The following is a 15,541-nucleotide window of genomic DNA, read 5'->3' as shown; positions in this document are numbered from 1 at the left end:
GAGCCGGCGTACAGCTTCCGGGTCATGTGGCCAGCATGACTAAGTCGCATCTGGCGAACCAGAGCAGCACACGGAAACGCCGTTTACCTTCCCGCCGGAGCGGTACCTATTTATCTACTTGCACTTTGATGTGCTTTCAAACTGCTAGGTTGACAGGAGCAGGGACGGAGCAACGGGAGCTCACCCCGTCACGGGGATTCGAACTGCCGACCTTTTGATCAGCAAGTCCTAGGCTCTGTGGTTTAACCCACAGCGCCACCCGCGTCCCCCTAACCATGGTTAGCTCAAACCAAAGCCGGCAGATATGTTTCCGGTTGTGGTTGCCTGCTGTAGAGTGGATGTAACCACACTGAAAATGCTGGTGCGAGCTTAACACTGGTTAGTGATTCAGAATTCAAGAGAGAGGTAGGAGCACATAAGGCATCAATGTGTTTTTGATGATGATGGAGACCGGGCAGCAAAATGTTTACACTAGTTCTAAAGGCCTCATCATTTGCTAGGAAGGTTCCAAGGGACAGCTGATAAAGTAACGAGGAGATACTGTTGTTGGAGCAGTAGCTTTGGATATTAGAGCCAGGTTTAACTTGACTGAGTTCATAATGTTGTTGCGAGGCCAGAAATGCCATTCTTTGGAGGCAGGGTGAGAAATGCAAATAAACACTTCAGTTGAGTGGGGCACTTCTTAAGGTCCTGGTTTGGCACTTCCACCCTAAAGCGGCAATGCAGGAAGTGAGACAGATCAGATACCCTTCCCCCCTTTTTTGGGGGGGGGGCAATGGAAAGCACAACTCTCACTGTGCAGGTGGAACATCTCTCTTGACTTCATGTTACCTTTGTTTGTGCACAGACACTTGGTGGCCCACATGGTGGAAACAAGGGACAGGATGGATTCCTAGACTGTGAGGGTTGGATATGCACTGGGTGCGCATTGATCCTGCCCCTCTGCCACCCCCTGCAAACCATCTCTCCATCCCACATTCCTTTACCCTCAACTACTGATTAAGACTTATTAGTCCTGGTTGCTGCTGCTAATGGCAGGTGTTGATTAACGGAGCTGGCTTAAAGTCTCTGCCCTGCTGTGTCTCTTAGGTTAAAGTCTGGAACATTCCTCACCACTTACTCACAGCAAACATCACAGATGCACAGAAGGAGCTTCTTGGTCATTCGCGAAGGGTGGGACTCATCGAATGGCACCCAACTGCGAGCAACATCCTTTTCAGCACCGGCTATGATTACAAAGTGAGTCAGGGTCTTGTTAACCTTCATTTCAAGCATCAACATGCTGTTGTTCTGTTCTGCTTCCATGGGGGGTCTTGGGCAGAGTATCTGAGGTGTGTGAAATGAATGAGAGGATTTAACCCTCTGCCAAACTAAAGGATTTTGCCTTATGGTTACTTCCTGCGTTCCAAAACATGGTGGCCACAGTCTATTCCCAGCATGCATATAGAACACAAAGCAAGAGGGGGTAAAAATGCGGGGGGGGGGGAGGAATGGATAAGCCGGCGCAGAATTGCCTAGCAGGATGTTCCCACAACTTGTTTCTTTAGATTATGTGTGTGTATGTATGTGTGTGGGGGGGGGGTTGTTTGCAAGGAGGTGGCATGTTGTTGTTATTTGTGCAAAGCACCATATAAGCCCGAATTGCAAATAAATATGCCACAGTTCTGCAAGACCACAGAATATGGTATTGGTTGCAGAATTCAGGCACAGAATTGTAGAGTTGGAAGGGACCCTGAGGATCACCTAGTGATTCTAGTTCAGGAACATGCAGCTGTCCCATATAAAGATCAAACCTTCAACGTTGGCATTATCAGCACCGCGCTCTAACCAGCTGAACTATCCGTGTCAAATAAGAACCTCAGTTTTCATCAAAGCCAGCAACAAATTGGGTTTTTCTAGTCCTTAATGGTTGCAAAGGAATGAAGTAAAAGTGGGTGGTGATGTCTCCTGAAACTTCACAAGCCAGATTCATTGCTGGATATAGTTTTCAGTGTTCAGGGGCTGGAGCATTTGTACCCCATGCAGCCGCCTGTCGTTCCCCATGGCTAGCAGAAGCTGCATAAATTTTGCCCGGTCAAACAGGGAAAATCATGGAAATGTGCTGTTTACAATTTGTCCAAGTTGCATAGCGTTGGGAGTAGTCGTTGTTCTTTTTGTGCGTTGTCTGCACTGTGGGTGGGGAGCTCGGGAAACATTCACGAACGCACCTCTCTTTGCCTTCAGATCATGATCTGGAACCTTGACACCAAAGAGTCTGTAATTCAGACCCCGGTGAAGACAATCCACTTCCACACGGACGTCATTCTTTCCATGTCGTTCAACACAGACGGAAGCCTCTTAGCCACGGCCTGCAGGGACAGGAAAATAAGGGTCATTGACCCACGAGCAGGAACTGTCTTACAGGTATGTAGGGCTGGTGAGATTGATTAGTGCCACGTGGGAAGACAGCTTGCTGTTTGTTTTAGATGGCTAAAAGGATGTTCTCTCTTGTGCACAGGAGAAAGATAGCTCTGCAGGCCAGAAGGTGGGGTGCATCTTTCTCTGAAACAACAGGGTTAGAGCAGAAGATCTAGCTTAGATCCTACACCAGATTTACATCTGGGGGCCCAAACCAGAGCTGCTGTCATTTACAGCCTTATTCTGTTCTGCAGCTGGGCAGCACTTTCAAAGTTAGCTTCCCCTGCTCCTGAATAATGATGAATTGATTCTGAATTGGAATCACAACTCTTTTTCACATCGGATGGGCCGTCCACCTAGCTTGATATAGGCAGTTTAGCAGTGGGAAGGTGACTCGGCTGCCGTCCATGACATTAAGATCGTCACTTGACTGCTTGCAGTTACCTTATCTTTCAGGTGGGGAGTGTCAATCAAGCTTAGATGGGTTGGTGGGCCCAATGTCCCTCCCCGAAGGCCGCCTTGGGGCTACGCCCGTTATTTTGCACCATAATCACCACATTTTGAGGGAGGCAGAAGTCAGTCATAGGCCATTCAGTTCATTTCTAAAGTACCGTATTTTTTGCTCCATAAGACACACTTTTCCCCTCTTAAAATCTAAGGGGAAATGTCTGTGCATCTTATAGAGTGAATGTGTGGTCCCTGGGGCTGGGGTGGGGGACCTGGGCTTCCCCTGCCCGCCCTGACCTGTTCTTTGGGGCTGGCGGTGAGGGAAAGCACTTCTGGGGTAGCCCGCAAAGCCTCCGCAGGGCAGCGGGGAGCCTTCATCCCGTTGCCCTGGGGAGGCTTTGTGCGGCTATCCCTGGCTTTTGTGGGAGGTGGAGGAAGGGACAGAGCGAGGCTCTCACACTTCCCCCACCTCCCGCAAAAGCCCCCAAGAGCCGCATATTTTTTTTCTTGAATTCCCCCCCCAACCCCCAAAAAAGTAGGTGCGCCTTGTGGTCAGGTGCGCCTTATGGAGTGAAAAATATGGTACCCCCCCCCTCATTATTCAGCGTCCAGCCTGATGCATTGTCCTGGACCGGTTGGACTCACAGGAATAGTGGGAGGGAACCACACAGGGTAGAAGGCTCAGAGCTTAGGGAGTGGTGGGACGGTGATGAGTGATCAGAGGGAGAAGATTGGGAAGAACTGGTGTCAGAAGCTAAAGGCGTAACAGGGCTTAGTGTGCTAAGACAGTCTGTGGCTGAGAGAAGTCCAGAATCGGAAGTGGAAGCTGGTGAGTGGGAGGCCAAGAGGCAGAGATCAGTCAAGCTGGGGAAGAAGCAAGGATGCCTTCCCCTTGTGCTGCAACAAGCTAGGCTCCTCCCTGGTCTTCCAGCACCAGAGGAGGCATGAAGTGGGAAGAACAAGGCAGGCAGGTGCAGTCTACGATTGTTTGGGGGAGGGAAACCTGGAAAGGAGACATAGATGGCTGTGGGGAGACAGGAACCTTTAGTCTGGGCAATTGATCCATGGGGCAAGTGTTGGGATACTGCCAGGGAGATAAAGACCATCATGGCCCCAGGCCGTCTGCCGGATGATCCATCGATCTCCCGTAGGCACGCAGTATCAGCAATTAGCGACATGAGTTTCTAGAAAAAAGCTTGCCACATTCTAGAGTTCATGCACACTCTATCAGCAGATAATTCACAGCAGAGGTTGCACGCAGGAGAGCATTATTTACAAGTTTTATTCAGCGTTGATCAGAACAAAGAAAACCATGACTGCCTGCGTCAGTGTTTCCAGACAGAGAGAAAAACGAAAGCAACAGAAAACATAAACATCCTGTGAACAGGAAATACGCAGACTCTGTGACTCACAGCCTGCTCCCTTTTAAGGTGGAACGGAAATATCCTAACAGCAAGAACTACTGGGGATGAGCTGCTGTGCTCCTTAGGCTTGACGCACAGCCAAGTCTGTGCAGATCCTATTCTTGCTAATAAAGAGTTAACTTCAACAGGCAGGGTGTGATTTACTGCTGGCTTGCTCCTGTCACTTATCTACCCGGGATCCTGATTCCCAGTTACCCTCTTCATTGCTCCTGCGAAGTGTTTCTGTGTCCCAAGGCCTGTGGTACACGCTGCTGATTTAAGTGGAATACGCAAGAGGGTCCTGCAAGAAAAGCCTTTAAGAGGACAGTCTTCTATGTAGTTTTCTAGCTCAGATCAGTTGGTGTGTAATGTGATCGTTCCCCAGAAGCAAACTAGCGTTCCCCAAGAGGCTTGGCAAGCCCTGCCTTGACAGTCTACCTTAAATTAGTCTGGTATGGCTTCCAAATCACATACAGTGGTACCTCGGGTTAAGTACTTAATTCGTTCCGGAGGTCCGTTCTTAACCTGAAACTGTTCTTAACCTGAAGCACCACTTTAGCTAATGGGGCCTCCTGCTGCCTCCTGAATTTCTGTTCTCATCCTGAAGCAAAGTTCTTAACCCGAGGTAATATTTCTGGGTTAGCGGAGTCTGTAACCTGAAGCGTATGTAACCTGAAGCGTATGTAACCCGAGGTACCACTGTATTGCTGCATCAGCTGTACAGGGAGATAAGCAAAAGCTGTGAATTCTGATGGGTGGAGGGTTTTCAAAACTTCAGACAATAGGCAGGTGCAGATGAGTTTCACTGAAAGAAGCAGCATTCGGTGTGCTTGATTTCCTCTGAGTAACACGCCATGTCTTCTTGCAGGAAGCAAACAACAAGTCTCACAGAGTGAATAAAGTTTTGTTTCTAGGAAACATGAAAAAGCTGCTCTCCACGGGGACATCCAGGTGGAACAACAGGCAAATTGCACTATGGGATCAGGTGAGTTGCTCAGCAAACCACTTCAGGCACTCGCCACTAATGGTTCCATCACAGATCAACACTTCAGCTCTGTCTCTCTCTGCTGTTTAGGCCGTGCGCACATGCTAAATCTTTAAAGCTCATTCAAATATAGTATCAGAGAGATAAAGAGCTATGTGCTTTTTAAAAGACATCTGAAGGCAGCCCTGTTCAGGGAAGCTTTTAGTGTGTGATGTTGTATTGTGCTTTTAGTAATTTTTTTTTGTTGGGAGCTGCCCAGAGTGGCTGGGGCAACCCAGCCAGATGGACGGCAAGCAAGCAAACAAACAAATCAAAGCAATTACGAACAGAGATGTGCAAAGAGCTTCTCTCTGTGAGAGAGCACAACAGTGGCTGATGTGGGGCATGGCATGCCTGCGCCATTTTGTGTCACTTTCCCTGCTCTTTTAGATGTGGCAGCCATTTTGTTTTATGCCAGGCCCTCACAGCAGCCATTTTGTGACTGGTGCAAACGCCCTATGTGCCCAGTGGCCCCAAGAGGTTGCCGGCCCCTGCTCTAAATCCTTCTGGAACTGCATTTGTTGTGTTTTGCCACTTTATAGCTGTAGTTTTTGGTTTCCTCACACAGGGTGACCTTTCCGTGCCTTTAGTAGAGGAGGATATGGACGGTTCCTCGGGTCTCTTGTTTCCTTTCTATGACTCGGACACACACATGCTGTATGTGCTGGGCAAGGTGAGTCCTTCCCTTGCTACAGAGTCTTAAGTATGTGGGCAAGACTATAAATAAAACTTGTGCGATAACTAGATTCCCATGCCTGGCCGTTGAAACCGCTTTCCACGTGGAACGGGCATTTGAGCGAGTTAAGAACGGTGGCCGGATTCTTTAGCTGGGGACCATGAAATGTTTTCCCCCAAATCAGTGGCGTAGCGTGGGTTGTCAGCACCCGGGGCAAGGCAAGTAATTTGCGCCCCCTAACCCGTGGATTTGCGCCCCCTAACTCCCAGATGTTGCACCCAGTGCGGCCGGCCCCTCCCCCGCACCTCCCACGCTACGCCACTGCCCCAAATGGTGTGTCGGGAGCCAAGCCCACCCTTCTCTTGGATACAACACTGCCCTTTTGTCTCTCCCGTTATCTCTAGGGCGACGGGAACATCAGGTACTACGAGATAAGTTCGGAGAAGCCATACCTAAATTACCTGATGGAGTACCGCTCCCCTTTGCCCCAGAAAGGAATCGGTGAGCTTGCAGCCATTTTCATTGCTGGTGATGTGCGATAAAGGGCTGTCCGTGAAGAACCGATACGGCAAGAGGCGGCTGGTCATGGGAAGATAACGGGCTTCGCTCTGTTCCTCCTTCCCTTCAGTTTTGTCACAGCTGTGCAATGTTCTTCCTTTCGCCGCTTCCCTTTTGCCACTGAGGGAATTTCATCAGAGAACTATTGCTGTACTTCAGGCTGTTCAAAAATACCGTTCTAAGAGGCCTTTCTCTCCCCCCCCCCACCCCCGTCCACTCTTTAGCTGTGTACGCAGCATACAAAGCATACAAGGCTTCCCCCCAATAATCCTGGGAACTGTAGTTTAGCTCTTCACAAAGCTACAATTCCCAGCAGAGTTCCCGGGGGGGGGGGGAGCAGTGTCTTTTAACTAGGCTTTAAACACATGAAGCTTCCATCTGAATATGCAACTGCACCATACAGCGACCATTTTCTGTTCCAACTAACAGACCTCTTTCTCTGGGGGTTCAAAGGGGAGGGATTGCTTGCCTATAGCCCAGCCGAATCCTCAGTCTCTTTAAACAGCCCCCCAGCTGCAGAGGAGGAGGTTGTAGCTGAGGGCATTTTCTAGTTAAAACGCTCCGTGGAAGTTGGAAGTTAATACTGAATCACTGTTGGAAGAGCACACTTTGCCCTGGGTGTAATTACATGGAGACTCTGAGTTTAGGGAAATAAGAAAGTTACTTTTATTACAGGAAATGCATGTTTGACAGAAAAGATCCTGGTTCTCTGTGTCTAAGGCGGAGGTGCCCTGAACCGTGCTTGCTCTTGCTATAGACACAAAGGATGCCTCTCCTCTCAAGGAGAAAGGAAAGGAGGAGGAAATGAACAGGGTGTGTCATTTTAGGGGTGAATCTATTTTTTGCAAATTTCTTCAGTGAGAGGGTCTTAAAAATACGTTTTTGGGTGTGAGGAATTCAAACCTGCTATTCTTTTTATGATCAGACAATGTTTAGCTTGGTCCGTCTATGTTTGGTGAAGAAGCACAAAAACTGCTTTTGGAAAACCAAAGAATTTTTAATTTTACCTTCTGAAAATGTCATTTAATGCCCAATAATAATAATAATAACAGCTACAAGTACTTAGTCATTTTTAATGATTACTATGCAGCTTTACACAGTTTTACTTCCCAAGCAAAACTGAATAGCTCAGTAGATTAGAGCATGGTGCTGATAATGCCAAGGTCGCAGGTTTGATCCCCAAATGGGACAGCTGTATATTCCTGCAATACAGATGATCCTTTGAATCCCTTCCAACTCTACAATTCTATGATTCTAAATTATATTCACGTAGCCAAAATATCTTTTGAATCCCCAAGTCATGCTGCAACTTTTCAGAACCCCTCATTTTGGAATTTGGAAGTTGAAAAATTCAACAAGCCCTAGGAAATGAGATCAGCAACCCTGAGAGGTCTAACGCCTGAGAGAAGGTCAGCACCAATTACGTAGGTTGGAAAGGACAGTCTAAAACAGGTTCTTCCTCCCACGCTTTCCCAAGCAAACACATCAGCCTCCACTGCAAGCTGAGTTGCATCCCAACACTTCTCAACAGTAGCTCTGGGCTTTTCCTGACTCAAGTCACTTCCCGCTTGCTACTGTAGATTTTGCCGCAAAGCAAACGAAGGGTGAGGCAGTGAGACCAGCAGAGAAAAACTGAGTGGCTGTTAAAGAGACAGGAGAGTTTTCCAACTTGCTCCCTGGTGATCCCACATCAGGTTGGAGACAGAGGCAGCAACGTTTAGGAGGAGTTGGATGGGAGAGAAAAAATTGCACAGAGAGGGAAGCAATGCGTTCTGCGATGGTTGGAGAAAGACAATGTCGTAAGTGCTGGATGGGAGGTAAAGACGTAAGAGGCCAGCCCTCTCTGTTTTCCCCCTCTACAAGTCTCCCTGCATGTTTGTAGAGGAAGAGGAGCAGCTGGAGTTTTAGGTCCCATGTTAAGAACCTCATAAGTGCCTCCCTTGATCAGTGGCCCATCTAGTCCAGCAATCTGCTTTTGCAGTGGCCAACTAGATGTTGTGGGAAACTTGTAAGCAGAAATGGAGCTCTGCACTTATGCTTCCTCACAAGTGGTACAGTCATACCTCGGGTTACAGACGCTTCAGGTTGCGTTTTTTCGGGTTACGGACCTGCCAAAACCCAGAAGCACCGGAGCGGGTTACTTCCGGGTTTCGGCGGTTGCGCATGCGCAGAAGCACTAAATTGCGCTTTGCGCATGCACAGAAGAGTCGAATCGCAACCTGCGCGTGCACAGACGCGCCGTTGCAGGTTGCGAACATGCATCCTGTACCGGATCACATTTGCAACCCGAGCGTCGACTGTATTCAAAACTTACTGCCTCCCGCAGTAGAGACAGAACATGACCATTATGGCTAGTGGCCATTGATAATTTTATCAATGCCTCGATCATTTTGGCTGCACTTCTCTGAACCTTTTCCAGCTTTTGGAGGTCAGGCGACGAGATCTGTTCACAGTATTCCGAATGCAGTCACACCACAGATTTGCATAACGGGATTGTGGTAATTGCCAGTTTTATTAGCAGTGTTGGCCAGTGCATGTCTAGTTTCACACTGCCATAACACTTCTCCCTGCTTCCCCCGTCTTTAGGTGTCATGCCAAAGAGGGGTCTGGATGTCTCTTCCTGCGAGATCTTCCGATTCTACAAACTGATCCCAGCCAAGTACCTGATAGAGCCAGTGTCTATGATAGTTCCGCGTCGGGTGAGTGAATCTCTCCTGGCTTTCACCGGGTGGCTTCTAAACAGGGCTGGGGGGCGGGGAGGGGTGCGGCACTTGCTCAGACGTAAGCCAGTGTGCTCTGGTATCTCTCTGCAGTCTGAATCGTACCAGGAAGACATCTACCCGATGACAGCTGGAGCCCAGCCAGCCCTGACGGCACAAGAATGGCTAAGCGGCAGTAATAAAGGTCAGTGAGACCCAAAGGGCCTGAATCAAAATGATGTCCTCCTCTCTCTGGTCTGCATCGTGTTAACGGCAGAACTAGAGGATCAGGTGAGCGACATACCTGTAGGAGCATTGCTAGGTTTTAATGGGGACCCTGTGCAAGATGCCCTTCAAGCGCCAACCTCCCATATTTCTCACTGTCCTCCCCACCTCCTGCCTGGCTTTGCTGCTCCCATAGTGACAAGTGCTTTCTGTTGAAACCACTTGGTGTAACTGGAAACTGCTCGGATAGCTCTGTCGGTCGAGCATGAGACTCTTAACCTCAGGGTTGTGGTTTCGAGCCCCATATCGGACAAAACATTCCTGCGATGCAGGGGGTTGGACTAGATGACCCTAGTGATTCCTTGCAATTCTACGAGCACACCTTGCTCCTGCTAAGGAGCTCATCATATGCTCAGTGGTTCCTTTGTAGCCATGTTGGTACCTACCCAACACTGGACATCAGTGGATGACGGGTATCGGGCAGGCAGATGTGGTTTAGGGGAAACAACCTCGTGGGCCAAAGGAGGCCTAGCAAGCCAAATTTGGCTCATGGCCTGGAGATTCCTTGTCCCTGCTTTAAGCATGAGCAACGTTGAGAGATGAAGCTACAGAAATGTAGGCCCTGCACTGCTGCAGTGAATGTGTAACGGTCACCTGAGACAGTCTCTTAAGGCTTGAGTCTTAAGTCTCCAAGGCTTGAGTCCTTGGAGCTCTGGTGCATGGAAGAATCATTCTCTTTTGGCCTAGCCAAAGAAATTGGGCAAAATGAGAGGAAAAAACTTTGTATTGATACATCGCCCAGGACCAGTTTGAGGGCAAGAGAGCGATGGCACTTTCACCCACGCTGTACCGTCGCCGGTTGAGGGCCCCATTGCGCTTTGGCCCTCAAACTGAGGGAGGAGCGAGCTGCTGGGGCCAATGCAACTCGTTCTTCCCTCAGTGTGCCAAGCGCTGGCGGCAGAGGGACTTTCTCCGCCGCCAGAGGCCCGGTGTGTGGAGGAACGAGCTGCATCGACTTCGGCCCTGCGAGGTGCCGGGGTGAAACAGCCGCTGCTCCGCCGACAGAGCTGAGGCAGATTCACTCTGGTGCCTCATGGAGCTAGGCCCAATGCAGCTTGTTCCTCCCTCCGCTTTTCAACATCGCAGTGTATCACTATATCAGGATGTTTGGCTGGTGGTACATCACAATGTTGTAAATCTGATATCGGCCCAACAAATTACAGTGGTACCTCGGGTTAAGTACTTAATTCGTTCCAGAGTTCTGTTCTTTACCTGAAACTGTTCTTAACCTGAAGCACCACTTTAGCTAATGGGACCTCCTGCTGCCGCCGCATCTCCAGAGCACTATTTCTGTTCCTATCCTGAAGCAAAGTTCTTAATCTGAAGCACTATTTCTGGGTTAACAGAGTCTGTAACCTGAAGCGTATGTAACCTGAAGCATATGTAACCCGAGGTACCACTGTACGCTAATAGGACTACAATAAGTTTTGTAAGGAGGAATATATGAAACATTGCAAAGTAGAGAAAGAATAGAGAAATTAGAGATTTAAATGTAACAGTGAAAGTAAGAAATGTATATTAAGTGAATAGATTGGAAAATTTTCAGATGTGATTGATGGAAGTAAAAAAAAACTGTATAAGATGTAAAATATGTTTAATTACTTTTGAAAATGATATGTTAAAAAAAAACCTAATAAAAATTTATTAAAAGAAAAAAAGAAAATCTGATATCGGCCAGCCCTAGTCGTGTGTACTTTCTCTACTTCAGAGTATATCAGTCCTCACAGGCTTCATTACTGGACTGAGTGAAATCTGCTTCTTTCTGTCATTCACTAGCCTGGTTCTAAAAACCTCTGTGAGTCTTCAGAGTCCGTTCTGAAATCCTCTGATCTTCCTGATCTTTGTGTCAAATGCTCCTTCCTGTTGCCCGCAGGCCCCGTCTTGATGTCTCTGAGACCAGGCTCCGTCATCTTGAACTCTTTGCCGCCACTCCCTGCGAAGGAGGCACTGCTGGAAGCCACAGAGCCTGCCCAGCTGCGGACCCGGGTGGCAGACATCATTGAGAAGCCAAGCAGGGTGCAAGAGAGATGGGGGTACTGGAAGGCCGAGGAGAGGGGGCCAGAAGACAGGAAAATCGGGCTGTCGAACGGCTTTGATGTTTTTGAGTGTACTCCGCCCAAAACAGAAAACGAGGTATGATTGTCTGACAGAGAGAAGAAGCCTTTTTGGCAAGTCAAGATGAGCAGCTTAAAGTGGGTGCTACCGCTCCGGCGGGAAGCTAAACGGTGTTTCCGTGCGCTGCTCTGGTTAAACCACAGAGCCTAGGACTTGCCGATCAGAAGGTTGGCGGTTCGAATCCCTGCGAGGGGGTCAGCTCCCGTTGCTCGGTCCCAGCTCCTGCCAACGTAGCAGTTTGAAAGCACGTCAAAGTGCAAGTAGATAAAATGATAAATAGGTACCGCTCCGGCGGGAAGGTAAACAGTGTTTCTGTGCGCTGCTCTGGTTCGCCAGAAGCGGCTTAGTCATGCTGGCCACATGACCCGGAAGCTGTATGCCGGCTCCTTTGGCCAGTAAAGCGAGATGAGCTTATAATAATTAATTATTTAGCTGCACTTAGCTTGGCCACCGCTGATCTATACAGTTTCAAATAGACGTCGGACGGTTTAAAAAATCGTGGTGGATATAGATAGCATAGTGACTTGTGAAACCTCTGCTTTCCAGCTGCTGCAGATGTTTTACCGGCAGCAGGAAGAAATCCGGAGGCTCCGCGAACTGACGATTCAGCGGGACGTGCAGATCAAACAGCTGGAGCTGGAGATTAAAAACCTTCGCATGGATTCAGGCAGGTTCTGACGGGACGTCGCTTGGCAGCCTTTGGAAGGCGGTTCAGACTCCAGGACAATGGTTGCCTCCAAGTACTTCTGCGGGGAGATTTTGGATTAGAAGGACTTGAGATCTTATAGGCAACTCATTGCCTGCCTCAAGTGCCCATTTTCTGGAAGCCAGAGGCCGCTGGGATTCTTACGGGTGCTTTGTTTACTAGCCACCTTCTTCGAACCAGAGAATGAACTGGTTTGAAAGTGGTCCCCGAGTCACTCTGGGAAGTCTCAGTGTGAAGGCAGAGGCTCCATCAGCTCCCTTGTGCCTGTGTGTGCCTGGTACTTCATTGTGGAGCAGCGAGGGCATCTTCCAAGTCCCCACTGCCCATCTGAGCTTGGCCTTGGGGTGGTTTTGACTCGTCCAGGCTGTCCAGCAATGAACCGTTGCAAGATGAAGGCGAAGTGACTCAGGACTCTTCCCTGTTCCTCCCCGGAGCTGAACAGAGCAGGCTGTTTCTACACTGAATTACTTTTGTCTTTCTTGTGGTCGACGATGGTTGGGGGGGGGCATGTCTAAGTCATCCGCTTCCCTTAGTTTTATGGGTTTTCCTTTTCAAATATGGTTGCACTCAAGAGGTGAGGAGCAAAGAAACGGGAGTCTGTAATCAGTAAAGGCAAAATCAGGAATGTAGGTTTGTTTGGTTATAAAGGGAAACGAATTTCAAAAGCCAAGCTTTTGAAAGGGATGTTTCATTGTTGAGCCTTGTGAAGCAGACCAGGTCGTAACCAGAGCATATCTGCTCTACACACAGTCATATTTCAACTTCACCCATATTTCCCCAGAATCACTTCATGCCTTAAGCCAACAATAGACTGAGGACCAATTCTCTGAACTGGCTTCCAGTTGCCTCCAACCAAACCTTCCACTAGTTGCTTCTTCCCTCGGTCACTTTTCCACTGAATATTGTTGCCAGAATTAACATGGGACATTGCAGGGCAGTGTCCAGAAAGGAGTTCAGACATCCAATTTCCAACTCACCTTACAGAATATTCCGTCCTTCCCCCCTTTCATCTAGGTTCAGAGCCTGTTTCTAGGACTACGCTTTTGCAAAATCTCAAGGTTCTTCTTTCAAACCGTTTCCCATCTTCTGCTCCAATACCTACGACCAATGCTTTGCCTGATCTTCCATTGCCTGCTGATTCCCACACACGTCTATGCAAAGCACTGCCATCCGCGTAATTCTCCTTGCTGGTCTCGGGGCTGACCACCTGAAATATCCAAAGACTGTGAAGCCCTGGGACAGCGAAGGGATGAGTCTTTGGGAGCAGGGGGGGGGGATGAGTCTTCTGGCGGGATACCTTTAAAGCACTTCTCCCTAAGTCCTGAAAGTTAAGACCTGTTGCTGAAAAACAAAAAAATGGTTGGGCTCCTGCGATGTCAGGAGCTGGGGCTTGAAGAAAAACAAGCAGACCTGCTCATAATAAAAACATAAAACCCCCATTGCCCTGGCTAGTTCGGGAAAACTCAAGAGTTGTTCAGGAGTGAGAGCAAGGAGCACACCCCAGTCCGGTCACTGTAACACCGGGCCTACAGTGCTCACATTCTTCTATCTTCAGCTAGATTTCCCCCCTTCATTCACTTTCCGCATAGCTTCTCAGAAAGACCAATAATTACCAGTTCAAAAACCACTCCAAAGGCCTGCTTTTAATTGCAACAATCCCCAATGGCTTGATAAAACTGTGCCCAGGCATGCCTCTCCCCATCTTGCTTTTTAAAAATTTTTTAACCTTAGCATTAGATCTGCCAGTGCTTGTTGCTGGGGCGCCTCTCATATCCTACCTATAGAAGCAACAGTGCAGTTTCGCCTGGATTGCACTATTCAGGAAGCGGGTTGGATAGTTCCTGTGTATACAAAGTTATCATATCAAGAATCTAGCCTAGCTTTCTCTTGGCCATAACGCCTTTTCTATGTGCATATGCTTACATAGGGAGCGCATTCAGGCGATTCCTCCACTTCACTCTGAAGTGCTACAAGCCCAGAAAAGCTGTCTTAATTGTGGCTTTGCTACTCTGGTGGTCAGAACAGTGCAAGAGGCATCATGAAACCTGTAGGAAACTCAACCTTACTTGGATACCAAGCTTTTACACTTTTAAACTGACCTCTGAATATTAAAGAGTATTTTATACCCATTGCTCGTGGACTTTTATCCAATCCTTTTAAAAACTAGTGTCTCCACACATTATTCCAGAGGGCCGTGATCTATTAGGAACTTTTAATAGTCATGCTGACTGTCTATTGGACAGTCTACATCATGTTCACAATCGGGGCACAATGGGGATATCCACCCTCTACTGCTAACCTCAGAGGTTTTCTCTCCCCTGCCCACTGCCCCTAAAAAAAGCCGAGTGATCAGTTTTATCTAGCTGTTGCTAACAGTTTATTGTTGCAGTCCAATAGCAGGAGACTGCTGTGTAGCCTTTTTGCTGGTTGACAAGGGGGACTGAATCCAGTTTCCTGTTCCCTTATCCCAAACAACTGATGAGCAGGGATCCAGCATTTATTTTTAACAGATTGTACACAAACAGGGATGGGACTAGGGCACCATCCATGCAGAATCCGTTGGCACAGGCTCTTAATACTTCCAGCTAAGGATACATGTGCAGATAGTCCCAATCAGGATGGAGAAAAATGATTGTTAGTCATACTTAGGGGAGACTCATTCATATCAATGGACAAGTCAATTAATTCCAGTGGGTCTACCCTGATTATGACCAATGCTGGCTACCACCCCCTGCAATTTGTGGGATTTCTCCCTTTCCTTGTTTACAATGCAGAATAAATTATTTAAAGTAGTAGTCAGCTAAGGGAAAGTTAAGTTTCAAAATGCATTTTTAAAGTGTACCTTTAAATGATTTTTTGCTTGTTTTTATGCATTTTATCCGATCAACAGACAGCAATGTTAGCCATTTATCAAGGGGATTCCTCAATCCTAAATCTACTTGAAAAAAAATTACTGCATTATGTTTACTGGTAACCTTTCAGAAAATGAGTAATTCAGCACTTGAAAGTTATTTTTTAACGTATCACTTCTCTGTTCTATGTAAACCTTGGAGATAGTACATTTTAAAGCAATGCTTTACTCATGTATGTTGGAGGGAAAGAAATGAAAAGAAAATATCTATACAGTAATAGCAAACTGGTTACGCTTTATTAAACAGTGCCTAACTATATTTAATGATTGACAGAATTCTTCAGTTTTTTTGTTATCTTCATTTAAAAGAAAGTAAATCA

At 47.7% G+C, this 15,541-nt stretch overlaps 1 protein-coding gene across 3 annotated transcripts in view; it reads left to right on the top strand.

Annotated features, from left to right (window-relative positions):
• Positions 1–15,485, top strand: part of CORO2A (coronin 2A) — a 61,087-nt gene extending 45,602 nt beyond the window's left edge. For all 3 annotated transcript variants that reach the window (XM_083481831.1, XM_083481832.1, XM_083481833.1), the window contains exons 4-12: positions 1,090–1,239; positions 2,224–2,403; positions 5,116–5,232; positions 5,840–5,944; positions 6,352–6,448; positions 9,092–9,204; positions 9,319–9,409; positions 11,363–11,622; positions 12,151–15,485. In XM_083481831.1, the coding sequence (XP_083337957.1) occupies positions 1,090–1,239; positions 2,224–2,403; positions 5,116–5,232; positions 5,840–5,944; positions 6,352–6,448; positions 9,092–9,204; positions 9,319–9,409; positions 11,363–11,622; positions 12,151–12,282 (1,245 nt within the window). In that variant the 3' untranslated portion in view covers positions 12,283–15,485. The remainder of the gene's footprint in view (positions 1–1,089; positions 1,240–2,223; positions 2,404–5,115; positions 5,233–5,839; positions 5,945–6,351; positions 6,449–9,091; positions 9,205–9,318; positions 9,410–11,362; positions 11,623–12,150) is intronic.
• The last annotated feature ends 56 nt before the right edge of the window (positions 15,486–15,541 follow it).

Source organism: Podarcis liolepis (assembly GCF_965112155.1).
Source record: "Podarcis liolepis genome assembly, chromosome: 17".
In the NCBI taxonomy this organism is placed as follows: Eukaryota; Metazoa; Chordata; class Lepidosauria; order Squamata; family Lacertidae; genus Podarcis; species Podarcis liolepis.
The sequence above is the reverse complement of the archived record's forward strand: the minus strand, read 5'-3'. Positions and strand labels throughout refer to the sequence as shown.